Source organism: Onychomys torridus, chromosome 8 (genome assembly GCF_903995425.1).
Source record: "Onychomys torridus chromosome 8, mOncTor1.1, whole genome shotgun sequence".
Classification (NCBI taxonomy): Eukaryota; Metazoa; Chordata; class Mammalia; order Rodentia; family Cricetidae; genus Onychomys; species Onychomys torridus.
This window is the reverse complement of record NC_050450.1, coordinates 41,390,695-41,412,431: the sequence shown is the minus strand read 5'-3', so window position 1 is coordinate 41,412,431 and position 21,737 is coordinate 41,390,695. Positions and strand designations below refer to the sequence as shown.

Here is a 21,737-nt window from a genome sequence, read left to right as displayed (position 1 = left end):
AAAAAAAACAAAAACAAAAACAAAAAAAAACCAAAAAACAAAACAAAACAAAAAGGATTGCCAATGCATCCTTCAATTAAATGATTACTGGTCTTTCTCCCTCCCACCATAACTTGAACCCAGGACCTCCTCCTGTGACCTCAGGTTTCTGGTTGAGTCTTTACCAATGAGCTGCATCCTCAGCTAATTTATTCTTTGACAGTTTCATGCTGGTATATAATATGGTCACACTTTCTTCCCCCACCCTTGTGACTTAAGGTTTGAACAAAGGGCTACTGGAAAACAGGGAAGGTGAATAACATTGTCTTATGTTGGCACTGTGGTCTTGTAGCTCAGAAATCTGATCTGGACATTTGTAGAAAGATGGAAGTTTGCCAAGGGTTAGACGAGGCAACCTTTTCGGAGTGGAGTGTGATTGATTACTGGGGTAAGATTGTGTGGGCTGTTTTTTGTTTTTTGTTTTTTTTAAAGGGCAGTGTGGCCTGTGATTAGCTTTTTGGTCACTAGTAGCTATTTTTGAGCTTGTCACTTTTTTTTTTTTTTTTTTAAAGGTACTGCTTCTATCTAGGCCTAAGCAAAGACCTGATTCAGAGAGAAGTTCATGAGCTCTCAGTTTGTGTACAGGACAGTATAGTGCATAGAGGCCTGCACCTTTAGAAGAAGGGCTTACAGGGTTCTTAGTCGCTGAAACTCAGAGAGGCCTAGCATTCTCTCCAGCCTCCTGTTGGGGAATGTTATTTTAAGGTGTGTTACTTTTGTTTTTGTTCCATTTGTTTAACTCTGTGAAGCTGTGTTAACTGTGCTGTCTAAAACCTAATGGTCTAGTAAAGAGCTAAACGGCCAGTAGAAAGTGTAGGCGAGGCTGGCAGCCAGAAAGAAGTAATAGAGAGAGAGAGATGAGCGAGGAGAACATTGGGCCAGCCACCCAGCTACACAACCAGCGATGGAGTAAAAAAGAAAGGCATACAAAAATAGAGAAAGGTAAAAGTCCAGACGCAAAAGACAGGTTAATTTAACATTAAGAAAAACGGGCAACAAACAAGCCAAGCTAAGGCTGGGCATTTATAATTTAAAATAAGCCTCCATATGTGATTTATTTAGGAGCTGGGTGGCGGGCCCCTCTAAAGGGAAAAAAAAAATAACTTCCCTCTTTCCCTATTAAATGTAACTTACAAGTTTTAATACGGCTGGGTGTTGGTGCACGCCTTCAATCCTAGCAGAGGGAGGTAGAGGCAGGTGGATCTCTTGAGTTTGAGGCCAGCCTGGTCTACAGAGTGAATTCCAGGATAGCCGAGGCTACCCTGAGAAAACTCCCCCTCCTGAATTTTTTGGTTTTTCGAGACTGGGTTTCTCTGTGTAGCTTCGCGCCTTTCCTGGCTCTGCCTCCTGAATGCTGGGATTAAAGACGTGTGCCACCACCGCCCAGCCCGAATTTTTAATGTGTGTGTGTGTGTGTGTGTGTGTGTGTGTGTGTGTGTGTGTTTTCTCTCGTGTTCGTGTGTGCGTGCGCAAATACCATGGTGTGCGTATAGGGGTCAGAGGACATCTTGTGGCTATCACTTCTCTTCTGTCTTGTGGGTCCTGGTTGTCATGCTTGGTGGCCCCTCCAGGGCTCTTAATACTCTGCTGAATTAGAGGATATAAGTGTGTTTGATAAATAAGGTTAAAGCTGGAGTGTGAATTCCAGAGACATGATCTAGAGTTCTGAGTTCATCACTTTCAGACCCTAGATGAATCAACTTACTAATGATTATTTCACTCTTTTTCTCTCTGATAAATGGTAGAAGATAGGGTACTTCTAAGGGCATATGATATAATACACAAAGCAAGCAGTCAGTAAAGTCACTGTTACCAAAGTAGGAAGAAGAGAAAACCAGTTACTGGAAAGGGAAGTGATACATGAGCATAAAGAGAGTATGACCTGGTTCTAGGGGTGTTAGGTTACAAAACAGAAGTCTAGATAGCAGAAGCATCAGCTTCTTAGCAGCCTACTTTTTAAGCATAAATAGGAGTGTTTTCTTTGAAGCTTTCAAGCAGGTTTCTGTTTTGGGTGTTTAAAAGAAGCAGCAAAGGGGGTTGGAGTGATGGCCCAGTGGTTAAGAGCACATACTGTTCTTAAAATTCCCAGCACCCATATCTGGCAGCTCACAACTGCCTGTCATTCCAGTTTTAGGGGATCTGATGCCCTCTGTTCTCACTAATATGCAGACTTACACATATACACATAAGTAATTAATAAAAATATTAAAAAAAGCAAGTAGCTCAATCCAGTATGTGTATAATGATTTGAAAAAGTGTTCAGAGGTGGAGATGAAGTTCTTGGCAGTATCCTATTGAGTCTGAAAGCTAGTTCTAAGTAAATTCTTTTTTGTTGACATGAGTAGGACAGGGTTATTTTTTTTGTTTAGGCGTTCGAGTGTTTTGTCTGCATATGTCTCTGCATCACTTGTATACCTGGTATCTTCTGGGGTCAGAAAAGGGCAACAGAGTTAATAGGTGGTTGTGAACCCTCGTGTGGGTGCTGGGAATTGAACTCCTGTCCTCTGGAAGAACAGGAAATGCTTTTAACCACTGAGCTCTCTCCAGCTCCAAGTTGTTTTTTAAGTTTTTGTAGACTGCATTCATTTTGAAATTGAGCTGTTTTAAAAATAAGACTTTGATTGATAGTGATATGGGAATACATTGCTTTGTATTGGAATTTGGACATGAGATGTGGAAGGTTAGGGTGATAGATCTTGTCCCATCTACCTCTTTAGTATTTTAGACATGGAGTTATGAAATCAGACCTGTGCTCCAGCCTTTAAATAAGATTCAGTCCAATTCATGGACAGTTTTTGTGCAGTAGAAATGCCAAAATCATAGACATGTCATGTGCTGTTAAAATAGATGGCCTACACTTGAAATCATATATCAGCAACACTATCAGGACTCAGCAGGTTGTCTGTGTGTGTGTGTGTGTGTGTGTGTGTGTGTGTGTGTGTGTGTGTAAAACAGTAATAATTAAAAAGACCACAGGTTTAAGAGGATTTGGGAGGACATGGGAAGGATTGGAAGGAGGGGGGGAGTGATATAATTATGTTTTAATTTTAAAAATTCAAGAAACACATGGCTTTTTTTTTTTTTTCCCCCTCTCTGAGACAGGGTTTCTCTGTGTAGCTTTGTGCCTTTCCTGGATCTTGCTTTGTAGACCAGGCTGGCCTCGAACTCACAAAGATCCACCTGCCTCTGCCTCCCGAGTGCTGGGATTAAAGGTGTGCGCCACCACTGCCCGGCGAAACACATGGCTTTTAGCTGATCCTTAGAAATATTGCCTGGGGTTTCAGATGTATTATATTAAAGTCTGATTCTTAAGTGTTGGTTTTGTCTTCTAGGGCTTGTGTTTCTTTTGGGCCTAAGAATCGTTCAGTTGGAGCAGCAGCTAAGAGCCAGGTATGGTGTCCTAAAATGCCTTAGTTCTCTGGATTTATCCTTTTCTTCACGCAGCACTAGAGCTCTTTTTTCAAATACTTGTGGGAAATGACATTTGCATGTAATGTTTGATGTAAATTGCTAATATTTGTCGTTTCCTGGGTTATTTTTTTTCTTCTTTTTGAGGTAGGGTCTTCCTGTATGTCCCAGGTTCCCGTAGAACTCCATTTGTAGCTGAGGCTGGCCTTGAACTCAAACTCTTCCTGCCTCAGCTTCCCATGTGCTGTGTGCTAGCACACTCAATCTAAGCAGATCTTTTTAAAAGCAAAGGATTATTATCTTTCGGTGTTTGAAATGCCTTTTGAAGTCTGTTCTGCTGGGCCTTTCATCTTCATCATGTTTAAGGTTAAGGTTATTGCTAATCAGGTTCCACAAGAAAGGACACTAGATTGGAAGGGGCATATTAAAGATTGCCATGTTCTTTTTCATCCAGGATCTTGATATATTTGCTTGTTTCTGAGTAACCAGAGCAACAAAAGCCCCAAAAATCTGTTACCCTGAATGTCTTAGGTATCTGTAGAGCTAAAGAGTTGAATATTTGTCCTTGTTACAGTTCAGTCTGGAGCAACAAATGAATGAATAGCTTTTTGGACCATGCAGAACCTAAAGTGAGCCTAAAATGCTACTGATAGGGCTGGGGAGATGGCTTAGTGTTTGTTTCTAAGTGTGTCTCAGAAAGTAAGGTGGAAAGATAGTGACTTCATGTGTACACAAAAATAAAGAGAAGAGTTTCTTGGCTGGTGATGGAGCTCAGTTGATATTGTGCTTGAGGCCTGGGTTCATTCCCTACCTAGCACTACATAAAACAGATGTAGTTTGTTTTATAATCCCAGCACTTGGGTGGTGGAATCTTTGTAAACCATGACCAAAAATCAAATTATGGAGGAAATGTTTTATTTGGCTTACATTTCTACATTGTTGTTCTTTGCCAAAAGAAGTCAGGACAGGCATTCAAGCAGGGCAGGAACTTGGAGGCAGAAGCTGATACACAGGCCATGGAGGGATGCTGCTTACTGGCTTATTCTACATGGCTTGTTGAGACTTTTTTTTTTTTTTTTTTTTTTGTGAGACAGGATTTCTTTCCTGGAACTCACTTTGGAGACCAGGCTAGCCTTGAACTGAGAGAACCGCCTGCCTCTGCCTCCCAAGTTCTGGGATTAAAGGTGTGCGCCACCACCGCCCGGCCAGAATGCTTTCTTAAAGAACTCAGGACAACCAGCCCAGGGATGGCACCACCTACAGTGGGCTGGTTCATCCCCTATAGATCAGTAATATAGAAAATGACCTACACCTGGATCTTATGGAGGCATTTTTTTTCAAGTGAGGCTCCTTCCTCCCTGAAGACTCTAGCTTGTGTCAAATTGATATAAAACCAGACAGTACATGGAGGCAGGAGAAGTAGCACTTTAGGGTTATCATTGGCTATATAGCAAGTTTAAGGCCAGCCTGGGGTAAATGAGAGACCCTATCTCAAAAGTGGTGCTTTGTTAGTTGGTTTTTACTTAAGTAGAATGTTTCATAGTCTTATTTGTAGAGTGTTCTAAATAATTTTGGAGACATTTGATAGCAAATTTATGTTTACTTTCAAATGGTTGTTTTTTGGTTTTTTGAGACAGGATTTCTCTGTGTATCTTTGTGCCTTTCCTGGAACTCACTTGGTAGCCCAGGCTGGCCTCAAACTCACAGAGATCCGATTGGCTCTGCCTCCCGAGTGCTGGGATTAAAGGCGTGCACCACCAACGCCCGGCTCAGATGGTTGTTTTATAAACATCAATGAGTTTTTTGGAATTTGCTTTCCCTACTGAATATAGAACCAGCTGCTTGGTTCTATGCTGATTGTTGATGACGATATACTGAGTTTCTGTTTCAGGCCAGGTCTCACTTTGGAGGCCTTACTGGTTTGGCCTAGATGGAGAGAAGTTGTGTAGAGAGCTTTTTCTTGTCTGTGCAGGCTCCTTGCATCTTGTGCTGTGAGTACAAGCACACATTTATTCCAGAACTTAAAATGTCCACCAGTGTTCCCTGTTAGTTACTGTCTATTCTAGAGGAATTAGAAAATGGATCTAGAAAACGTATAGGGAATGTGGAAGTTACCTGTTCAACCATTATGTAGAGAAACGACTGTTATTTTTCTTTGGATTAAACCTAGGACCTTGTGCATGACATATGCACACTCTTCTACTGACCTGTGTACCCAACCTCACTGTTACTGTTTAAATGAGTAATCTTTTGTTCTTTGTAAGCATCTAAGTGTTTCTTTCCTCTAAGGGAGCTCATACTACACAGATAATTATCTTTTCACTTAAAAAGTGTTACGATTTTATAATACTTTATATTTTATAGTACTTATGTTATGTACTTGGACATAACATTTAATTTCACTTTCCTGTTATAAGAATAGTTACAAGACTCCTGTTACAATACTCTTCCAAATAGTATCTGTCCTATATGTGTACTCTGGTAAATTTGTTGGGGCTGTGTTTGCGTGTGCACATGAATTTCAGAGAATCCTAGATCTCCAGCCCTATGATAAGGTTGTTTAAGGAGAATTTATGAATTAAAAAGTATTAATGAATTTGTTCTGGAAGGAATGAAGTGTACACTATGAGCAGTATTAGAAACTGATAGTCACTTTCTGTAAATATTAAAAGTTTAGGAACAGGGAATATTTTAGTAAGTGCAGTGGCCTGACTTGATGAAGAGGAAAAACATGCTAGATGTTTTTTAGCCCTGCCTCTTGAGACTCATTTAAGTCCCTTTTTCTCCTTTTACCTGATTTAGAAAAGTTGAATGTCTAAAGGAATTGAAACTTAGAAGGATACCTTTTCCCCACATCTTTTTAGTTTTTTTGAGACAGGGTTTCTTTTGAGTAGCCCTGGAACTAGCTCTGTAGACCAGGTTGATCTTGAACTCTGAGATCCGCCTGCCTCTGCCTCCCAAAATAAAGGTGGGTGATGGTGGCGCCACCATCGCTCGGCGCCCCCCCATCTTATCAACCTCATTTGCATTTGAGCGTTTATAAGATTGTTACAGAAAGACAGATGGGTTAGTGAAATAGCCATGTTTTGTGTTCCAGGGCAAAGAGTTTTACCAGGGATACATGGTTAGAAATGGATATAGGACAGTTTATTAAGAAAGGGAAAGTACTCTTTTTAAAATTTATTTTATGTGCATTGATGTAAAGATGTCAGATTCCCTGCAACTGGAGTTACAGACAGTTGTGAGCTGCTGTATGGGTGCTGGCAGTTGAACCTGGGTCCTTTGGAAAAGCATCCAGTGCTCTCATCGCCAAGCCTTCTCTCCTTCCCTGGGAAATTCCTCTTGAGAATGAGAGTAGGCTAGGCTACCAAGGCAAAGCATACCCTGGAAGTCTTTTGGCAAGTGCATGTGTTTGTGTGCATGTGTGTTGTTGCTCTGAAGACAGTATCTCACTATGTAGCCCTGGTTGGCCTGGAGTTGGGTTTTTTGTTGTTTGTTTTGTTCCTTTTTGTTGTTGTTCTTGCGCTCCTGGATGTTGGGATTGCAGTTACATACCACTGTGCCTGGCTGTACTAGGAAATTTTGTGAATTAAAAGGATTCTAATTAATCTGAGGCTGTTGAAAATTCAAAACTGAATGGTCTTTATATTCTATTCTCTCTTTTAGGTTATTTCCAATGCCAAGAACACAGTTCAAGGCTTTAAAAGATTTCATGGACGTGCATTCTCTGATCCATTTGTGGAGGCAGAAAAAGCTAATCTTGCGTATGATGTTGTACAGTTGCCCACTGGATTAACGGGCATAAAGGTAAGGTTTTGTAGATAACTGTCAAGAGACAGCATTTCATCAGCCCCAGGGTGTGTCCTTTGGATAAAGCTGTAACAATGAAACATTGTTTTTAAACCTTTATTTTTAATCTTACATATATGAGCATTTTGCCTGCACTGTGAATGTGCCTGGTGCTCTCAGAGTCCAAAAGAGGGTGATGGATTCCTTGGGACTGGAATTGCAGATAGTTTTGAACTCTGATGTGTGGGTGCTGGGAATTGAACTCCTGTCCTGGAAGAACATCCAATGCTCTTTAATCACTGAGCTATCTCTCCAGACCCTTTCATGAAAATGTTTAAGAATATTTCTTGCTGATAAAAGCTGGTGGTCTTTGATTATGATGGTTTGGGAGCTATTGATAGTGGTGTTTTCTTCATTGGAGGCCAGGGCAGTGATATTAACTTGGTTTATGATGTTCACCTTGCTTTCCAAGGTGATGTTAGAGAAGACTTGTGGAAGAGCAGGCCAGAGAATAACTTTCAAGTCTTTAGCCGCCGGGTAGCTGGCTGTAGTCGTGGGAGTAGGGCTGAAGCTGCAGGGTGATTAGGGAAGAGAGGATTTGATGTTTGTCTTTGGACACGTACAGAAGAATCCTTGTGGAGCAGTAGTGACTATCAACACTAAGAGGTTGAGGTGGGCTGGGTAACGGACCTGCATCTCCTACAGTTAGAGTGTAAAAGGAATCTAGGCAAGTGAGCTTTAGAGCTGGTATTTGATGTTAGGTTTTTGTTTGTAGCCTAGGTTAGCCTTGAATTCACCTGCCTTGGCTTCTTGAGTGCTGGGATTACAGGTGTTAGCCACCATCCTCAGCTAGGTGTGGTATTTGAGAGCACACTAGTTGATCATGAGATTCTTAACTGAGTCTCAAAGGGGTGGGAGTATAGCTCAATAGTAGATCAATTTATGAGGTCTAGATTCCATCCCAGTAATCATAAAACAGACAAAACATCCATCACATAGTGAGAAGTGTGAGAACAGTATGGTCTGGCACTGTAGCAGAGAATTCAGATTAGGAGAGAAAGGTTCTCTTCAAGAATAATGAATCAACATGTGGTTCAGTGGGTAAAGGTGCTGTCATCAAGACTGACAGTGTTTATGAACTAAATCCTGAAAGTTGTCCTCTGAGTGTGACTCTTATACATGTTATGGCATGTACCCACCCTTCCCAAATAAATAAATGTAATTTAAAAATGATTACTAGGCTTATGTAAGGTACCTATGGCAGTAATCTCAGTAGAGTTTGAATGACTTAATGATGGATGGGCTGGAATGCAGTAGAGGGAAAGGGGAAAAGGTTTTGTGAGGAAGGGGGGACTTGTTAAAGTCAAGAAGCAGGACAGATGTGGCAGAGAAGGGAGGAAGAAGACCTGGGGGACCTGGTTCATGTAGACACAAAGCATGGGAACTGACCAAGAGCCAAGCAGAAAGTCAGCAGGTGAGGCAGGTTACAAAGGAGCTCAGTGAGGTCTCTCCCTGTCTCTGCCTTGATGTAAAGTGAGCAAGTGTCAGCTGCTGCACTGAATCGGAGGGAAGCGAGGTTATGGTTGCTCAGACAAGTGCCTCTCCAAGTTGAGAGGGGGCCTGTTTTGGATGTTAACTACTGGGTGGGGCTAAGCTTCAGGTGGGAGAGGAGGGGGTGGGAGGGTTATCCTGCAATGCTTGAGCATTCGTTCACCTTGCTGTTCTCTGAAGGGTTGCAGACTTTATCCAGGGCAGGGCTTTATCATGAAATGTTTCCTGAGACATGGTCAACATTTATTCTTTATCCTAGCAAGCATTTATTGTGGCTATGTAGGTTTTGGAGCATAATGATCCCAAAACCACTTGTGTCCTAGTTGGAGAGATGAATAATTCATAGACTCACTGTAGCTGGAATTTCCTCTTCCTACCTGGCTCTGCAGTCCTGCAGCCACTTATGAAATAATCACTCAGAGGCTTCATATTAACTATAAACTATGGCCATGGCTTCTTGCTAGCTAGCTCGTATAATTTAACTCAACCCATTTCTATTAATCTATATGTTACCACGTGACCGTGGCTTTACTGGTCTGCTGACATCTTGTTGCTCCTTGGGTGGCAGGCTGGCATCTCCCCTTACCCTTTCTTCTCTTCACTTTGAATGTCCTGCCTAACCTTATTGCCAAACAGCTTTATTTATCAACCAATCAGAGCAACACATACTCACAGCATACAGAAAGACATCCTACAGCACTGGTCATGCCAGGATTAAAAAAAAAAAAAATGACCCTGTGACCCTTCTCCAGTTCCTTTTAGAGGTCACGTACAACAGCAAGAAGCACTAAGCACGGTCTCCTTCAGGCCCAATAGTCCAAGGTCATGGGTGGAACAAATGCCACTACAACTCACTATACAGTCTCTAGACCATCCGATATGCCAGCCGACAAGGCACATTCTACCAGCAAGCAATCTTTATGGCAGGGCAGGATGATTTGCTTCTGGCTCAGATAATTGCCTCAGGGTTTGCTTTAGGTTGTGGTTGTCTTTCATGAAGTATCAGGTTTGAAAAGTAAGTTAGCAAAAGTAACTTTGAAGGTAATACTCTTGGTAAAGATACCATTCTCCAGTCTCCTCTTGAGGCACTGTTCCAATGATTAGGACATACAGGGGACTAAAATTGGATCCCTTTGTCTTCTTGCAGGTTACATATATGGAAGAAGAGCGGAATTTTACCACCGAGCAAGTGACTGCTATGCTTTTGTCCAAACTGAAGGAGACAGCAGAAAGTGTTCTTAAGAAGCCTGTGGTAGACTGTGTTGTTTCAGTGAGTATGGCTCTGTGGTTTTAGGGAGCTGCCTTAAGCAGGGAGAAGAAAGCTGTTAATTACAAGTAAAAATTACTACTTTGTCAGGTTGTAGTGATAATTTTGAGAAGTTACTATTTTTGAGCCAGGGTCTTGTGTAGCCCAGGCTGCCCCAGTAACTAAATGTTCCTGATTTGTGTCTCCCATGTGTTAGGATTGCAGTAACACCACGCCCAGAAACCTAGGCTTCATTTTCTTTTCTTTTCTATTGAGACAGGATCTGGCTGTGTGGTCTGGGCTGGCCTGGGAGTTTGCTTTGTACACCAGGCTGGTCTTGGACTTGGTTGCCATTCTCCTCCCTGTGCCTCTTGTCTCTGCTGGAATTCTAGGCATGGCCCAGCTTGCCTGGCTAAGAGGACAGAGATCATCATCACCCTACTCAGTCACCCAATCTGAGCCACTTTAGGGCCTTTTGTAACTATTTAAATCTTGTCTCTTTCAAGCCTCATTTGAAACCCCACTTTTCCCTAGATTTTTTTTTCAGCACCCAGTGTAGTATCTAGGGACAGGATAGCTAGCTACTTTATTAAATGAGTTGAATGTTAGATGTAAATGTCTGCCTCCATTTTTTTTTCCCTCTTGCCTTGTATCTAGTACTCAAAACACTTGTCTTCTATGTGTCCTTGTTTAGATGGGAGCCTGGCTACTTGTAGTAGTCTCATGTATTGTGTGGTAGGTCTGGAGACTGTTAAAGTGTGGGTATCCATATTGTCTTTGCCATGTAGTGCCCTCATTCTGCCACTTTTATCTCATTGTCCTAGTTAGATTACTGTTGCTTTGATGAAACACTGTGATCAAAAGCAACTTGGAGGAAAGGGCTTATTTGGCTTATGCTTCCACATTACTTTTGATCATTGAAGGAAATCAGGATAGGAACTCAAAACAGGGCAGGAACCTGAAGATGGGAGCTGATTGCAGAGGCCACAGAAGTGCTGCTTACTGGCTTGCTTCTCATGACTTGTACTGCCTATTTTGTTATAGAGCCCTGGACCACCAGCCACAATGGACTAGATCCTTCCCCATCAGTCATTAATAAAGAAAATGCCGTGCAGGCTTCCCAACAGCTCCCACCATCTGGAAGCATTTTCTTAGTTGAGGCTCCCTTCTCTCAGATGACTTTACCTGTATCAAGTTGACATAAAACTGTCCACCACACTGGTTGATGTTTTAGCTCTTTGGCCATTTTGTCTTCATGGGGTTTTTTATGGCAAAGTAGGGCTGTTGGGTGCCCTTTTCACTGCAGCTTCCTTGGTTATCCAGCAAATTGGAGAGTAGTTGTGTTTCACGTTTTGGGGATTGGAAGAATAGAAAGGCTGCCAGGAGCCCAGGTGAAGTGCTTGATTGCTTATAGTGCAGTGGTTTTTCAACCTGTGGGTCATGACCCCTTTGAGGGGGTCTAATGACTTTCACAGGGGTCCTATATTAGATACCCTAAATATCAGGTATTTATATTATTGTTCATAACAGTAGCAAAATTAGTTACAGAGTAGCAGTGAAAATCATTTTATGGTTGGGTTCAGCACAGCATGAAGAACTGTATTAAAGGGTCACAGCATTAGGAAGGTTGAGAACCACTGGCTTAGTGACTGAGGCGTGGGTTACTGTGTCATGTTTCTTCTACCATTCCTAAACTCTCCTATTGGTGAAATTTAACTACGTGGTGAACTCCACGTAGTTAAAAGGGAGGTTTATTTTGTGGGGTAACTTACAAATGAAGGGATAGGTTGCAGGGTCTGGGAAAGGTATGGCGCAGTTTGGTGGTGTTCTCTGGAGAACTCTCCTGGGTCTGCGTCCAGCGTCCCGGAACCAAGAGAAGCCTCTCCTCCATCCTGGGTCTTCTGCTTCCTCCCTCAGCCCTGCCTTGTGGGTGTGAACATTACCGAAGCCTCAATGGGGGTTGGAACTTCCAGGCCAATGCTGGGATGGCTACCCACTATACCCTCCGTTGGTCTTCTAGACTTGACCTCTTTTCTAATGCCCCTTTCTTTGAGTAATGCTGAAATGACATTTATATGAAATAGTGGATGTCTAAATGCCCCCCCCCCCCCCGTTTTGAGGGGGTCGGGTTTTTAAATATGTTTTTCTGAGTCTTGCTTAAGTCTTTAAGACCTCACTGAGTTTGAGTGATGTGCTGGGAGGATTCTCCTGCAGTAGACAGAAGAAGGTGATGAAGCAGCTCGTGGAAGAAATGAGGCACAGGTGCACTTCATTCTTTCAGCATAAGCTGTAAGAACATGTGTGGCACATTCTTCATCCAGAAAATGTGACCTGAGTGTAGAAGTTCACTGTTATTTTGGGTTTGGTCCCACAAGTATACTATCCAGCATGCACATAGTTCTGGACCCACAAGTATCCTATCCAGCATGCACATCATTCTGGACTTCAGGAGAGCAGGTAGTCAGCACAAACTTTGTTTAAGTAGTTTAGTACAGTCAGCTATTTTTCATTGGTAAAGGGGAAAAAATTCTATCAATTTACTTTTAAATTTTTTTTGAGGCAGGGTCTGTTTAGCTCAGGTTATCTTTAAACATTTTGACTTCAGAGCTTCCTAACTAAGTGCTGGGATTGCAGATATGCACCTCCACAACTAGCCTGAGGGAACTATTTATTAATCTAGTTTCTAGATGCCAGGCAAGGACCAACTTTTTGCAGGCTTTTGTAAAGAGAGTGGTTTCTGTTGTAGGTTCCTTGTTTCTATACTGATGCAGAACGCCGGTCAGTGATGGATGCCACGCAGATTGCTGGTCTCAATTGCCTGCGGTTAATGAATGAAACAACTGCAGGTAAGAGGCATTAATGAATGAAACAGCTGCAGATGACTGTTGTTAACTCCTACTCTTGGGCTTGTTAAATATTGAAGCTGCTTAACATTGAACACTGTGATGTTAACGTTCCACATGAATAAATTATGCAGTGCTTATAAAGAATTTGATTCTGTCTCTAACACAGTACACAGTGTAGCTGGTTTCTGAGATAGAAACCTGTAATTGCTTACATGAGTTTTAGCATTTAGAAGATACTATGTTGAACTTTCTTTTCCTTCTTCTTGTGTAGTTGCCCTTGCATATGGAATCTATAAACAAGATCTTCCTGCCTTAGAGGAGAAACCAAGAAATGTAGTTTTTGTAGACATGGGACATTCTGCCTATCAAGTTTCTGTGTGTGCATTTAATAGAGGAAAACTGAAAGTAAGTATCTTTCCAGAGGACTGGAAATTACTGTTACATTAATTAATTGAATATAACTGTTACAAACTTTTGAGTGACCAATTAGTTATAGCTTTTTTTTTGTCATCAATGGAAGATTGTCATGAAGCCACCTGAGCTGGAACGCAGATATTATAGTGGGAGTGGAGGTTGTGGGCCCAAACAAGTTGTACCTAGAGTCGGTGCAGTGTGGAGTAAGGAGCATGCGCCTTGAGCTGAGGTTCCTAAGTTCTCTAGTCATGGCTTTCCCACTTGTACTCTGTGGGAAGCAGCACATCCTGGTGGACTTCTTCAGAGCATTTTCCTTAGCTCTTCTCTTGGTAAGTTGAGGGATTGAGAGGATGTGGAAGGTGCTCTTGAGATTTGAAGAGTTCTAGAAAGAAGATGTTAAACCAGATTTTGTATGCTAAAGGACTCTAGACTGGAATGATGCTTACACTCGTCTAGGTTTCTGAAGCTCTGCTGTAGACAGAACTGTTGAAAGGCAAGCAGTACCACAGCATGAATGTCTGGTTCCTTTGAGGAGCTGTACAGTAAGTAGAAGGCTAGCTGTCCCTCTGGCTAGGTTACTTTATCTCATGACTGGTTAGTTACTTGAGTTTGTGTGTCAAGGTTTTGGTGCCAAGGTTTAAATTTGTGCCCCCAGTCCCATGGGTGTGGTAGGAGGGACTAATGTGAAAAAAATACTTGGTAGTTTTGGAGGGTATGCTCATTGTACTGTGTTTTGAATAATAGACTTGGTTCTGTTTTTCTTTCTCTGAATTCTAGTTGTTTTAAATTACCAAACATTTAGAAGGTATATATAGCCAAATAAGGGGACAGATACAATTGTCAATGTTCATATGATTTTTAAGCTGGCCATGGTGGCTTATGACTGTAATCCTAGTCCTTGGGAAACAAAGGGAGGTGTATCATACTAAGACAAGTCTGGTCTACAAAGCAATTCTCAGGCCAGACAGGACTGTGTGGTGAGAAAACAGAGATAGGAGCGCTGGTTAGATGGTGAGTAGAGGAGGCCTGCTTGCTTACCAAGCTCGATGACCAGAGTTCAATTCCTAGCACTCGCAGGGTGGGAGAGCACTGAGTCTTGAAGACTACCCTCTCCATACATATGTGCTCCCCCAATAAATACGTAAATAAATATTAAAATATGAAAACATAACCACTGATAGAATTATTTCTAAAAATCTGACACTTTTCATATTTAAAAAATAAATTAGATTTTGAGGCAAGGTCTCACTTTGGCTGAGGCTGGCCACAAATTTGGCAAGTGTTCTGCCTCAGCCCAGATTTCTGGGATTGTAGATTTGCACCTTTACCCCTGGCTTTATCTTAGCTTGGATTGAGTATTGAACCTAGGGCCCCAGGTTTGCTTAGCAAGTGCTCTTCTGCTGAGCTACATCCTCCGCCTACATTGTAGTGAAGAAAATAAATCTGGAGTCACCGTACTCAAATCTATGTCCAATTTTTCAGTAAATTTATTAAGAAAATTTGTTACATGTAGTGTTCATTAAAGAGGTTACGTTTTAGCCGGGCAGTGGTAGTGCACACCTTTAATCCCAGCACTCAGGAAGCAGAGGCAGGCTGATCTCTGAATTGAGGCCAGCATTGTGTACAGAGTTCCAGGGCAGCCAGAGCTACACAGTGAAATCCTATCTTGAAAAAAACAAAAAGAAAGAAAGAAAGAAAAGTTTTACCAGTTTTGTTCTCTCACAAAAATGTTGTCTCTTGGCTTGTCATTGCTGACTGGATCTGCATTGGGTCTAATACTTAAAATTCTTCTACAGATCTGTCAGTGCAGCTGTGCCATACTTAAGTGTGGTACATAGAAACATGGTTGTGCTTAGACTTCTGCAGCTTTCTGACAGTGACCTGATTAGCTGGACACTGTTTGTTAGTAGTTTTGGGACTAGAAGTGTTTGGCCTTGATTGTGAAACTCCTGTTGAGTCAGATTGGTGGGGAGTGGTGGAGATGTACAGTGGTTTCCACCATGGTAGGAGTTAGTAGCCTGAAGATGGTCTCTCCTTTCTGCAGCTTCCGTAGAATGTGTAATGTAGAGAGTTGTTTTTTTTTTTTTTAAATATTTTATTTTAATTTTATGTGCATTGGTGTTTTGCCATGGATGTCAGTCAGGTTCCATGACACTGGAGTTATAGACAGATGTGAGCTGCCATGTGAGTGCTGGGAATTGAACCCAGGTCAGTCACTACTCTTACCCCCTGAGCCATAGTAGAGTGTATTTTTTGTTCACCTTGTAGTTGAGACTGGCCTGGAGTTCACAGGCTTAATGACAGTCATCTTGTCTCAGCCTCTGGATGGGGTTTGCATTAGTGGGGTGAGCCATATACCCTTTTCAAAGCTTTCTTTCTTTCTTTCTTTCTTTCTTTCTTTCTTTCTTTCTTATCTATCTATCTATCTATCTATGTATTATTTATTTTATTTAGTACATTGTCAGGGCAACTGGCTAGGCAGTGATAAAAGGTCTGCCTGTTTCATGGTGTAATATTAACAAGGATTATGTGCTACAGCCTTATTTTCAGCCTTGATAAACACACTTCTGGCACTTAAAAAATAGAGTATATATCATTGTAAACTTTAAAATTGGCTAACTGTTGGGTTATCTTTTTTCCCCTGAAGGTTTTGGCGACAGCTTTTGATACAACACTGGGAGGCAGAAAATTTGATGAGGTGTTAGTAAATCACTTCTGTGAAGAATTTGGAAAGAAATACAAGCTAGACATAAAATCTAAAGTCCGTGCTTTATTACGACTGTCTCAAGAGTGTGAGAAACTCAAGAAATTGATGAGTGCAAATGCTTCAGACCTCCCTTTGAGCATTGAATGTTTTATGAATGATATTGATGTGTCCGGAACTATGAATAGGTAACCATATTAATTCTTAATTGTGACCTTCCATTTTTCTTAACTGATGATTGAAGTCATGGTGCTTAATGTGTTAAAAATTGCAGGTCGCCGGGGAGTAGTGGCGTGTGCCACTACTCCCAGCACTGGGGAGGCAGAGGCAGGTGGATTTCTGTGAGTTCGAGGCCAGCCTGGTCTACAGAGTTAGTCCAGGACAGCCTCCAAAGCTACAGAGAAACACTGTCTTGGTGGGGGTGGGGGGCGGGGGGGAGGAGTAGATTGCAGGTCATCTGGGACCCAGTTTTTATATAAAAGTTAGATCTGGTGGTTCTAGTAGTGGATAAAAAGTTTAGTAACTTTCTGGTAACAGTTCTGGTAACTTAAGTGTTCTTGAAAGTTACTAGTTAAGTACATATTAGACACAAATTACTAGTTTTCAGAAAACTAGTGGAACCATGCTTTATGCTTAAATAGGATAAATTTAGTTAAGGAACAAATGAAAAATAGTTCTTTTTGAGTAGTTCAGGATCATTTGAGGGCAGTAGCCCTTTTTTGTACAACACTGCAAGAATTCTGGGTAATTGACATTTAAGGCTGTTTCAGAAACACTCAGTGTTATTGTTGCCTGATTATGTTGCTTGGCTGAGGGAGGGAGATGTTCTTTTGGCTGTGAAAACCATTGGTAAAATTCAGGCAAGACTGATGACTTGTTTGGGAAAGTGAGCCTGAGTGACCCTTAAAAAATTTGAGATGGTATTTACTGTTGACCAGTGTCCAAGTTTGTTCTTGCTTACACTTTTCTCCTGCTTGTCTTTACAGAGTGTGGGGCCTTTCCTCCATTATCCCCCCCAAATATGTGAATGTGTGTGCATCTGTGTGTGTGAGAGAGGGGGTCTGAGATAGAGGATAGGCCAGTATGTGTCAGATATTTGTTAGTCAAATGCTGTTTATAAAAGTAGGTGAGTGTGTTTAGAATCCGATTTGCTTGTATGCTGTTTTTAAAATGTTAATTTTTATGTGTATGGGTGCTTTGCTTGCATGTCTATGGACCACATACATACTTTTCCTGTGGAGGCCAGAAGAGGCTATATCTCCAGGTGTTAAGTCATGCTGCTTGATTGTGTACCATCAAATGAGTTTGAGGCCAGCCTGGGACATGTAAGATCCCATCTCACACAAAAAAAGTGCATGTACAGACCAAACAATGAAGCAGTTAAAGGACCAGTTAGTGGTATTTAGCACCTGAAGTTTTGTGAAGCATCACTTGTATGTAATGGAAACAGTTACTGCAAGATAAAGTCCTGGGGGTGGGGGTGGTGCATACCTTTGATCCCAGCACTCGGAAGGCAGAGGCAAGAGGATCTGAGTTTGAGGCCAGCCTGGTCTACAGAGTGAGTTTCAGGACAGCCAGTGCTACAGTTCTTGGTTCTGGTTCAAATTTCATCTGCGTTCTCTATATACATCACAGCAGTGGAGTCCTGAATGTGTATGGCTGTGTGCCCGCCTCCCCCCCCCCCCCCCCCCCAGTTTAGCCAAACACTTGTTCTGGAGAACTGAAAGCAATGGAAATCTAACACAACGCAGTACTAATTTCTCATTGAAACAATCCTCAGATCAACAACTGTTTAATACTCCCCACACTGCACTCTGCTTTTTGCTTCCAGCTTTGGCTATGAAAGCAGAGAATTTGTGGTCTTGCCCTTTTTTGTTTTGTTTCTGGGTTTTTTGTTTTTGGTTTTTTTTTTGGAGAGAGAGGATCTATTATGTAACCTTGACTGTCTTGGAACTTAGCTCTACATGTAGACCATGCTGACCTTCAGCTAAGAGATCCTCCTGCTTCTGCCCGGGATTAAAACCATGTGCCCCATGCCCAGCCTTTCCTGTCTTCACTGTGAAATCATGGGTGTGTGTTTTGCATGATGGTTTTTGAGGCTCATTCATGAGGAAGTGTGTACCAGTACATTGTTGTTGCTTCTGGCAAATGGTGTTGGATTGTGTGGCTATATCATGGACCCTTTATCTACCAGTTCCTGTGCATTCACATATTTCCACCCATAACTGTGTGTGAGTGGTGTGAGGTGGGCATTTGTGAGCAGATGCTTGAGTATCTTTTCAGTTTTTTGAAGTGTGCACCTAGGAGTGGAATTTGTTTGCTCATGTGGCAGTTCTTAAAACCCTTTTTTTAAAACAAACAAACAAACAAACATACATTCAGGTGTCAGTGGTGGTGCACACCTTTAATCCCAGCACTCGGGAGGCAGAGCCAGGTGGATCTCTGAGTTTGAGGCCAGCCTAGTCTACAGAGTGAGTTCCAGAACAGGCACTGAAGCTACACAGAGAAACCCTGTCTGGGGAAAAAAAAAAAACAACCTAACAAAAACCATAAAACATGTATGTATTGGCATTATGTTCTTGGGAGTGTGCAAGCCATTTTTAGGAGCTATATCTAATACCTTCATCCTTAAATTAAGCTGTTTTTGGTTTTTCGAAACAGGGTTTCTCTAACAGCCCTAGCTGTCCTCAAACTCACCTGTTTCTGCCTTCCCAGTGCTGGGGTTAAAGGTGTGTGCCACCACTAGGCTAAATTAAGCTTTCTGGAGTCATAGTTCAGTGTTTTCCAGCTTTATTTTTCTTAGGGAACCTTGCCTGTCTGGAATGTAACATTCTCTGTTGAGTCCTCCAGGGAATTACTACTGGCTTGTGTTGCTCTTAGACACCTTGTGATTAGTTTTCATATCTAATATTCATTCATTTGTAATTTGTTTTCACTTCCTTCTTTTTTGTAGCTGTTGGTAGACTTGACATATAAAAATCACCATTTTAAAATGTCCAGTTTAGTGGTTTTATACATGTTCGTAAGATGTTCAGTCATGACCACTGTCTAATTATGGGATTTTTTTGTCCTTCTCCAAAAGAGAAGGAAACTCAGTTCCTATGGATTCTTTCCAATCTTAAGGCAGCTGTCAGTATACTGTCTTGTGGATTTGCTTGTTCTTTTGTGCCTTTTTAGTTGAAATAAGTATTTCTAGGCCCCTGTCATCTTTTGTTCAGATGCTTTTACTTTTGTGAAACAGTTGTCAGCTCTGGTGCTGGTTGGCTTGGAACTCACTGTAATGCAAGCTGGTCTTCTCCCAAGAATTAGAATTACATCATGGCCGTGTGTGTGTGTGTGTGTGCGTGTGTGTGCGTGTGTGTGTGTGTGTGTGTGTGCGTGCGTGCGTGCGTGCGTGCGTGCGTGCGTGTGTGTGTGTGTGTGTGTGTGTGTGTGTATTTGTATTGAGACAGGGTTTCCCTTTGTAGCCCTGTCCCAGACTGGTCTTGAACTTGGAGATCCACCTGCTTCTGCCCTATGCCTCCCAAGTACTGGGATTAAAGGCACACACTACACACTACCCCAACCTGTCGAACTGTTTTTTTTTCCCTGACAGGTTATTGTGTATCTTAGGCTGACTGAGGATGACTTTGAGCTCTTGCTTTTCTTTCATGTACTACTCCTGAGTGCTAGGATTACAGGCATGTTACACCAGTACCTGTTTATGTATTGTGGGCAGAAACCCAGGCCTTCAAGCACTGTACAACTGATCACCACCCCCGGCCCTTGGGACACAGTGTTTAAAGTGGCTTTTCCACTGCTATTTTCTTGCGCAGTTTGGAGTTAGTTATTAATTGTTTTTTGTTTTGTTTTTGTTTTTTTTCCTCACAGTTTCTTTTTCTATTCAAGTGAAACTTTTTTTTTTTTCTTTCAAAAGATTTGTTTTTCTGTTTGAGTGTTTGCCTGTTTGTATGTAGGTCTACCATGGGCATTCCTGGTACCCTCAGAGGTGGGAAGAGGGAGGATGTTGGATTCTCTGGAAGTGGAGCTGTGGTTATGAGCTACCATATGGATTCTTGAAAAAAATAGCAACTGTTAATCTCTGAGCAGCATCCCCAATTAAGGGAGCTTTTAGGCTTGTTCTCCGCTGCTGTCCTGTCGGGGCTTTACACTCTTGCTCCTGACTTACGCTGTTGTTGGCCTCCTCAGTTCCAGTTCTTTGGAGTTTTCCTAGCACCCCCTACCTCATCTCTTCACCGCCTATTATTTTTCTAACGTTGATAGTGATTGTAGCCGGCAGTAGTTTGCCTTTATTTAGAATCTCGTGTACACAAATGTTTTTATAGCAACATGATTTGTGATAGGCCCAGAGTGGCAGCAGCTCACATACACATCAACTTGTGAATAAACAGAACGTGGCTTGGCTCATTACGTGGATTATTGTTGGCAGTTTGAAACATGTAGATAGGGAGCTGGAGAGATGGTTCAGTGGTTAAGAAAGAGCATGTGTTACTTCTTGCACAGGTCCTGGGTTCAGTTCCCAGCACCAATGTGGTAGCTCCTGGTAGCTCACAATTGCTTATAACCCCAGTTCCAAGGGATCCAATACCCTCTTCTGATCTGAGGGCACATGGTGCGTATACATACATGCAGGTAAAATGCCCATACACATAAAATAATAAATCTTTAAAAAAGTAATAAAATGAAGATATATTATAGCATGAATCTTAAAGGTACTTGTTAATAACATCAAACCTGAGGCAGGTATTGGAGTGAATGCTGGAAGATCAGAGACACAGAATAAGCCACAGCTTTCTCACCTCACCAGTTCCTCAGATTGCAAGCTTCTGAGTACTCATCCAAATGAATCTCAGCTGAACTGCTGCTCAAAGCCTAAAAGCTTAGCCAGCCAAATGCTGAACCAGCCAAATGCTTCTAGTTTCTGGTCTTCACGCCTTATATATCTTTCTCTTTCTGCTGTCACTCCCTGGGATTAAACGCTCCTTTCTGGGATTAAAGGCGTGAGTCACCATGCTTGGCTTTTTCCAATGTGGCCTTGAATTTACAGAGATCCAGAAGGATTTCTGTCTCTGGAATGCTAGGATTAAAGGCATGAGTGCCACTATTTTCTAGCCTCAGTATCTAGTGGCTTTTCTGTTCTCTGACCCCAGATGAGTTTATTAGCCTGCACAATATTTTGGGGAACACAATACCATCACAATATATAATAAATCATGGATGGACCTTGAGACGTGCTAGTCATTAGACTTTGAAAGAACTCAGTGAAATACTTCTGTTTATATAAAATGTTCAGAATAGACCAAGGGTGGAAAGTATATTCATTATTTGCTTGGGCCTTGGGTAGATATATGATAGGAATGATAATAGGGCAATGAGAAAAATTTGTGTTTTCATTGTAGCACAGGCTGGCCCCAGATTTGCCATGTATACTAAATGACTGATTGTCGTTCTCATTCTCTTGTCTCGTTTTGAGTGAGGGAATTACAGGTGTGTTCCGCTTCACCTGGTTTATGGGATACTAAGGAGCATCATGTATGCACACGTGTGCATGTCCCAGTGCGGTGGTGGGGGTCGGAGGGAAAGTTGTAGAGCCAGTTCTCTCCATCCCCTTGTTGTGGGTTATGACTGTCAAACTCAGGTTGCTGGGCTCGTGTGTGTGTGTGTGTGTGGTGGGCACTTTCCCCCAGTGAGGAGCCATCTTACTACCCTCACCTTTTACTTTTCTTAACTTGTTTATTAG

The 21,737-nt window shown here is 41.9% G+C and overlaps 1 protein-coding gene across 1 annotated transcript in view; it reads left to right on the top strand.

Moving 5' to 3' along the window:
- Window positions 1-21,737, top strand: part of Hspa4 (heat shock protein family A (Hsp70) member 4) — a 45,666-nt gene that overhangs the window by 6,502 nt on the left and 17,427 nt on the right. The window contains exons 2-7 of the mRNA XM_036195832.1: window positions 3,372-3,429; window positions 7,114-7,254; window positions 9,935-10,057; window positions 12,780-12,879; window positions 13,151-13,284; window positions 15,941-16,185. Coding sequence (XP_036051725.1) covers window positions 3,372-3,429; window positions 7,114-7,254; window positions 9,935-10,057; window positions 12,780-12,879; window positions 13,151-13,284; window positions 15,941-16,185 — 801 coding nt within the window. The remainder of the gene's footprint in view (window positions 1-3,371; window positions 3,430-7,113; window positions 7,255-9,934; window positions 10,058-12,779; window positions 12,880-13,150; window positions 13,285-15,940; window positions 16,186-21,737) is intronic.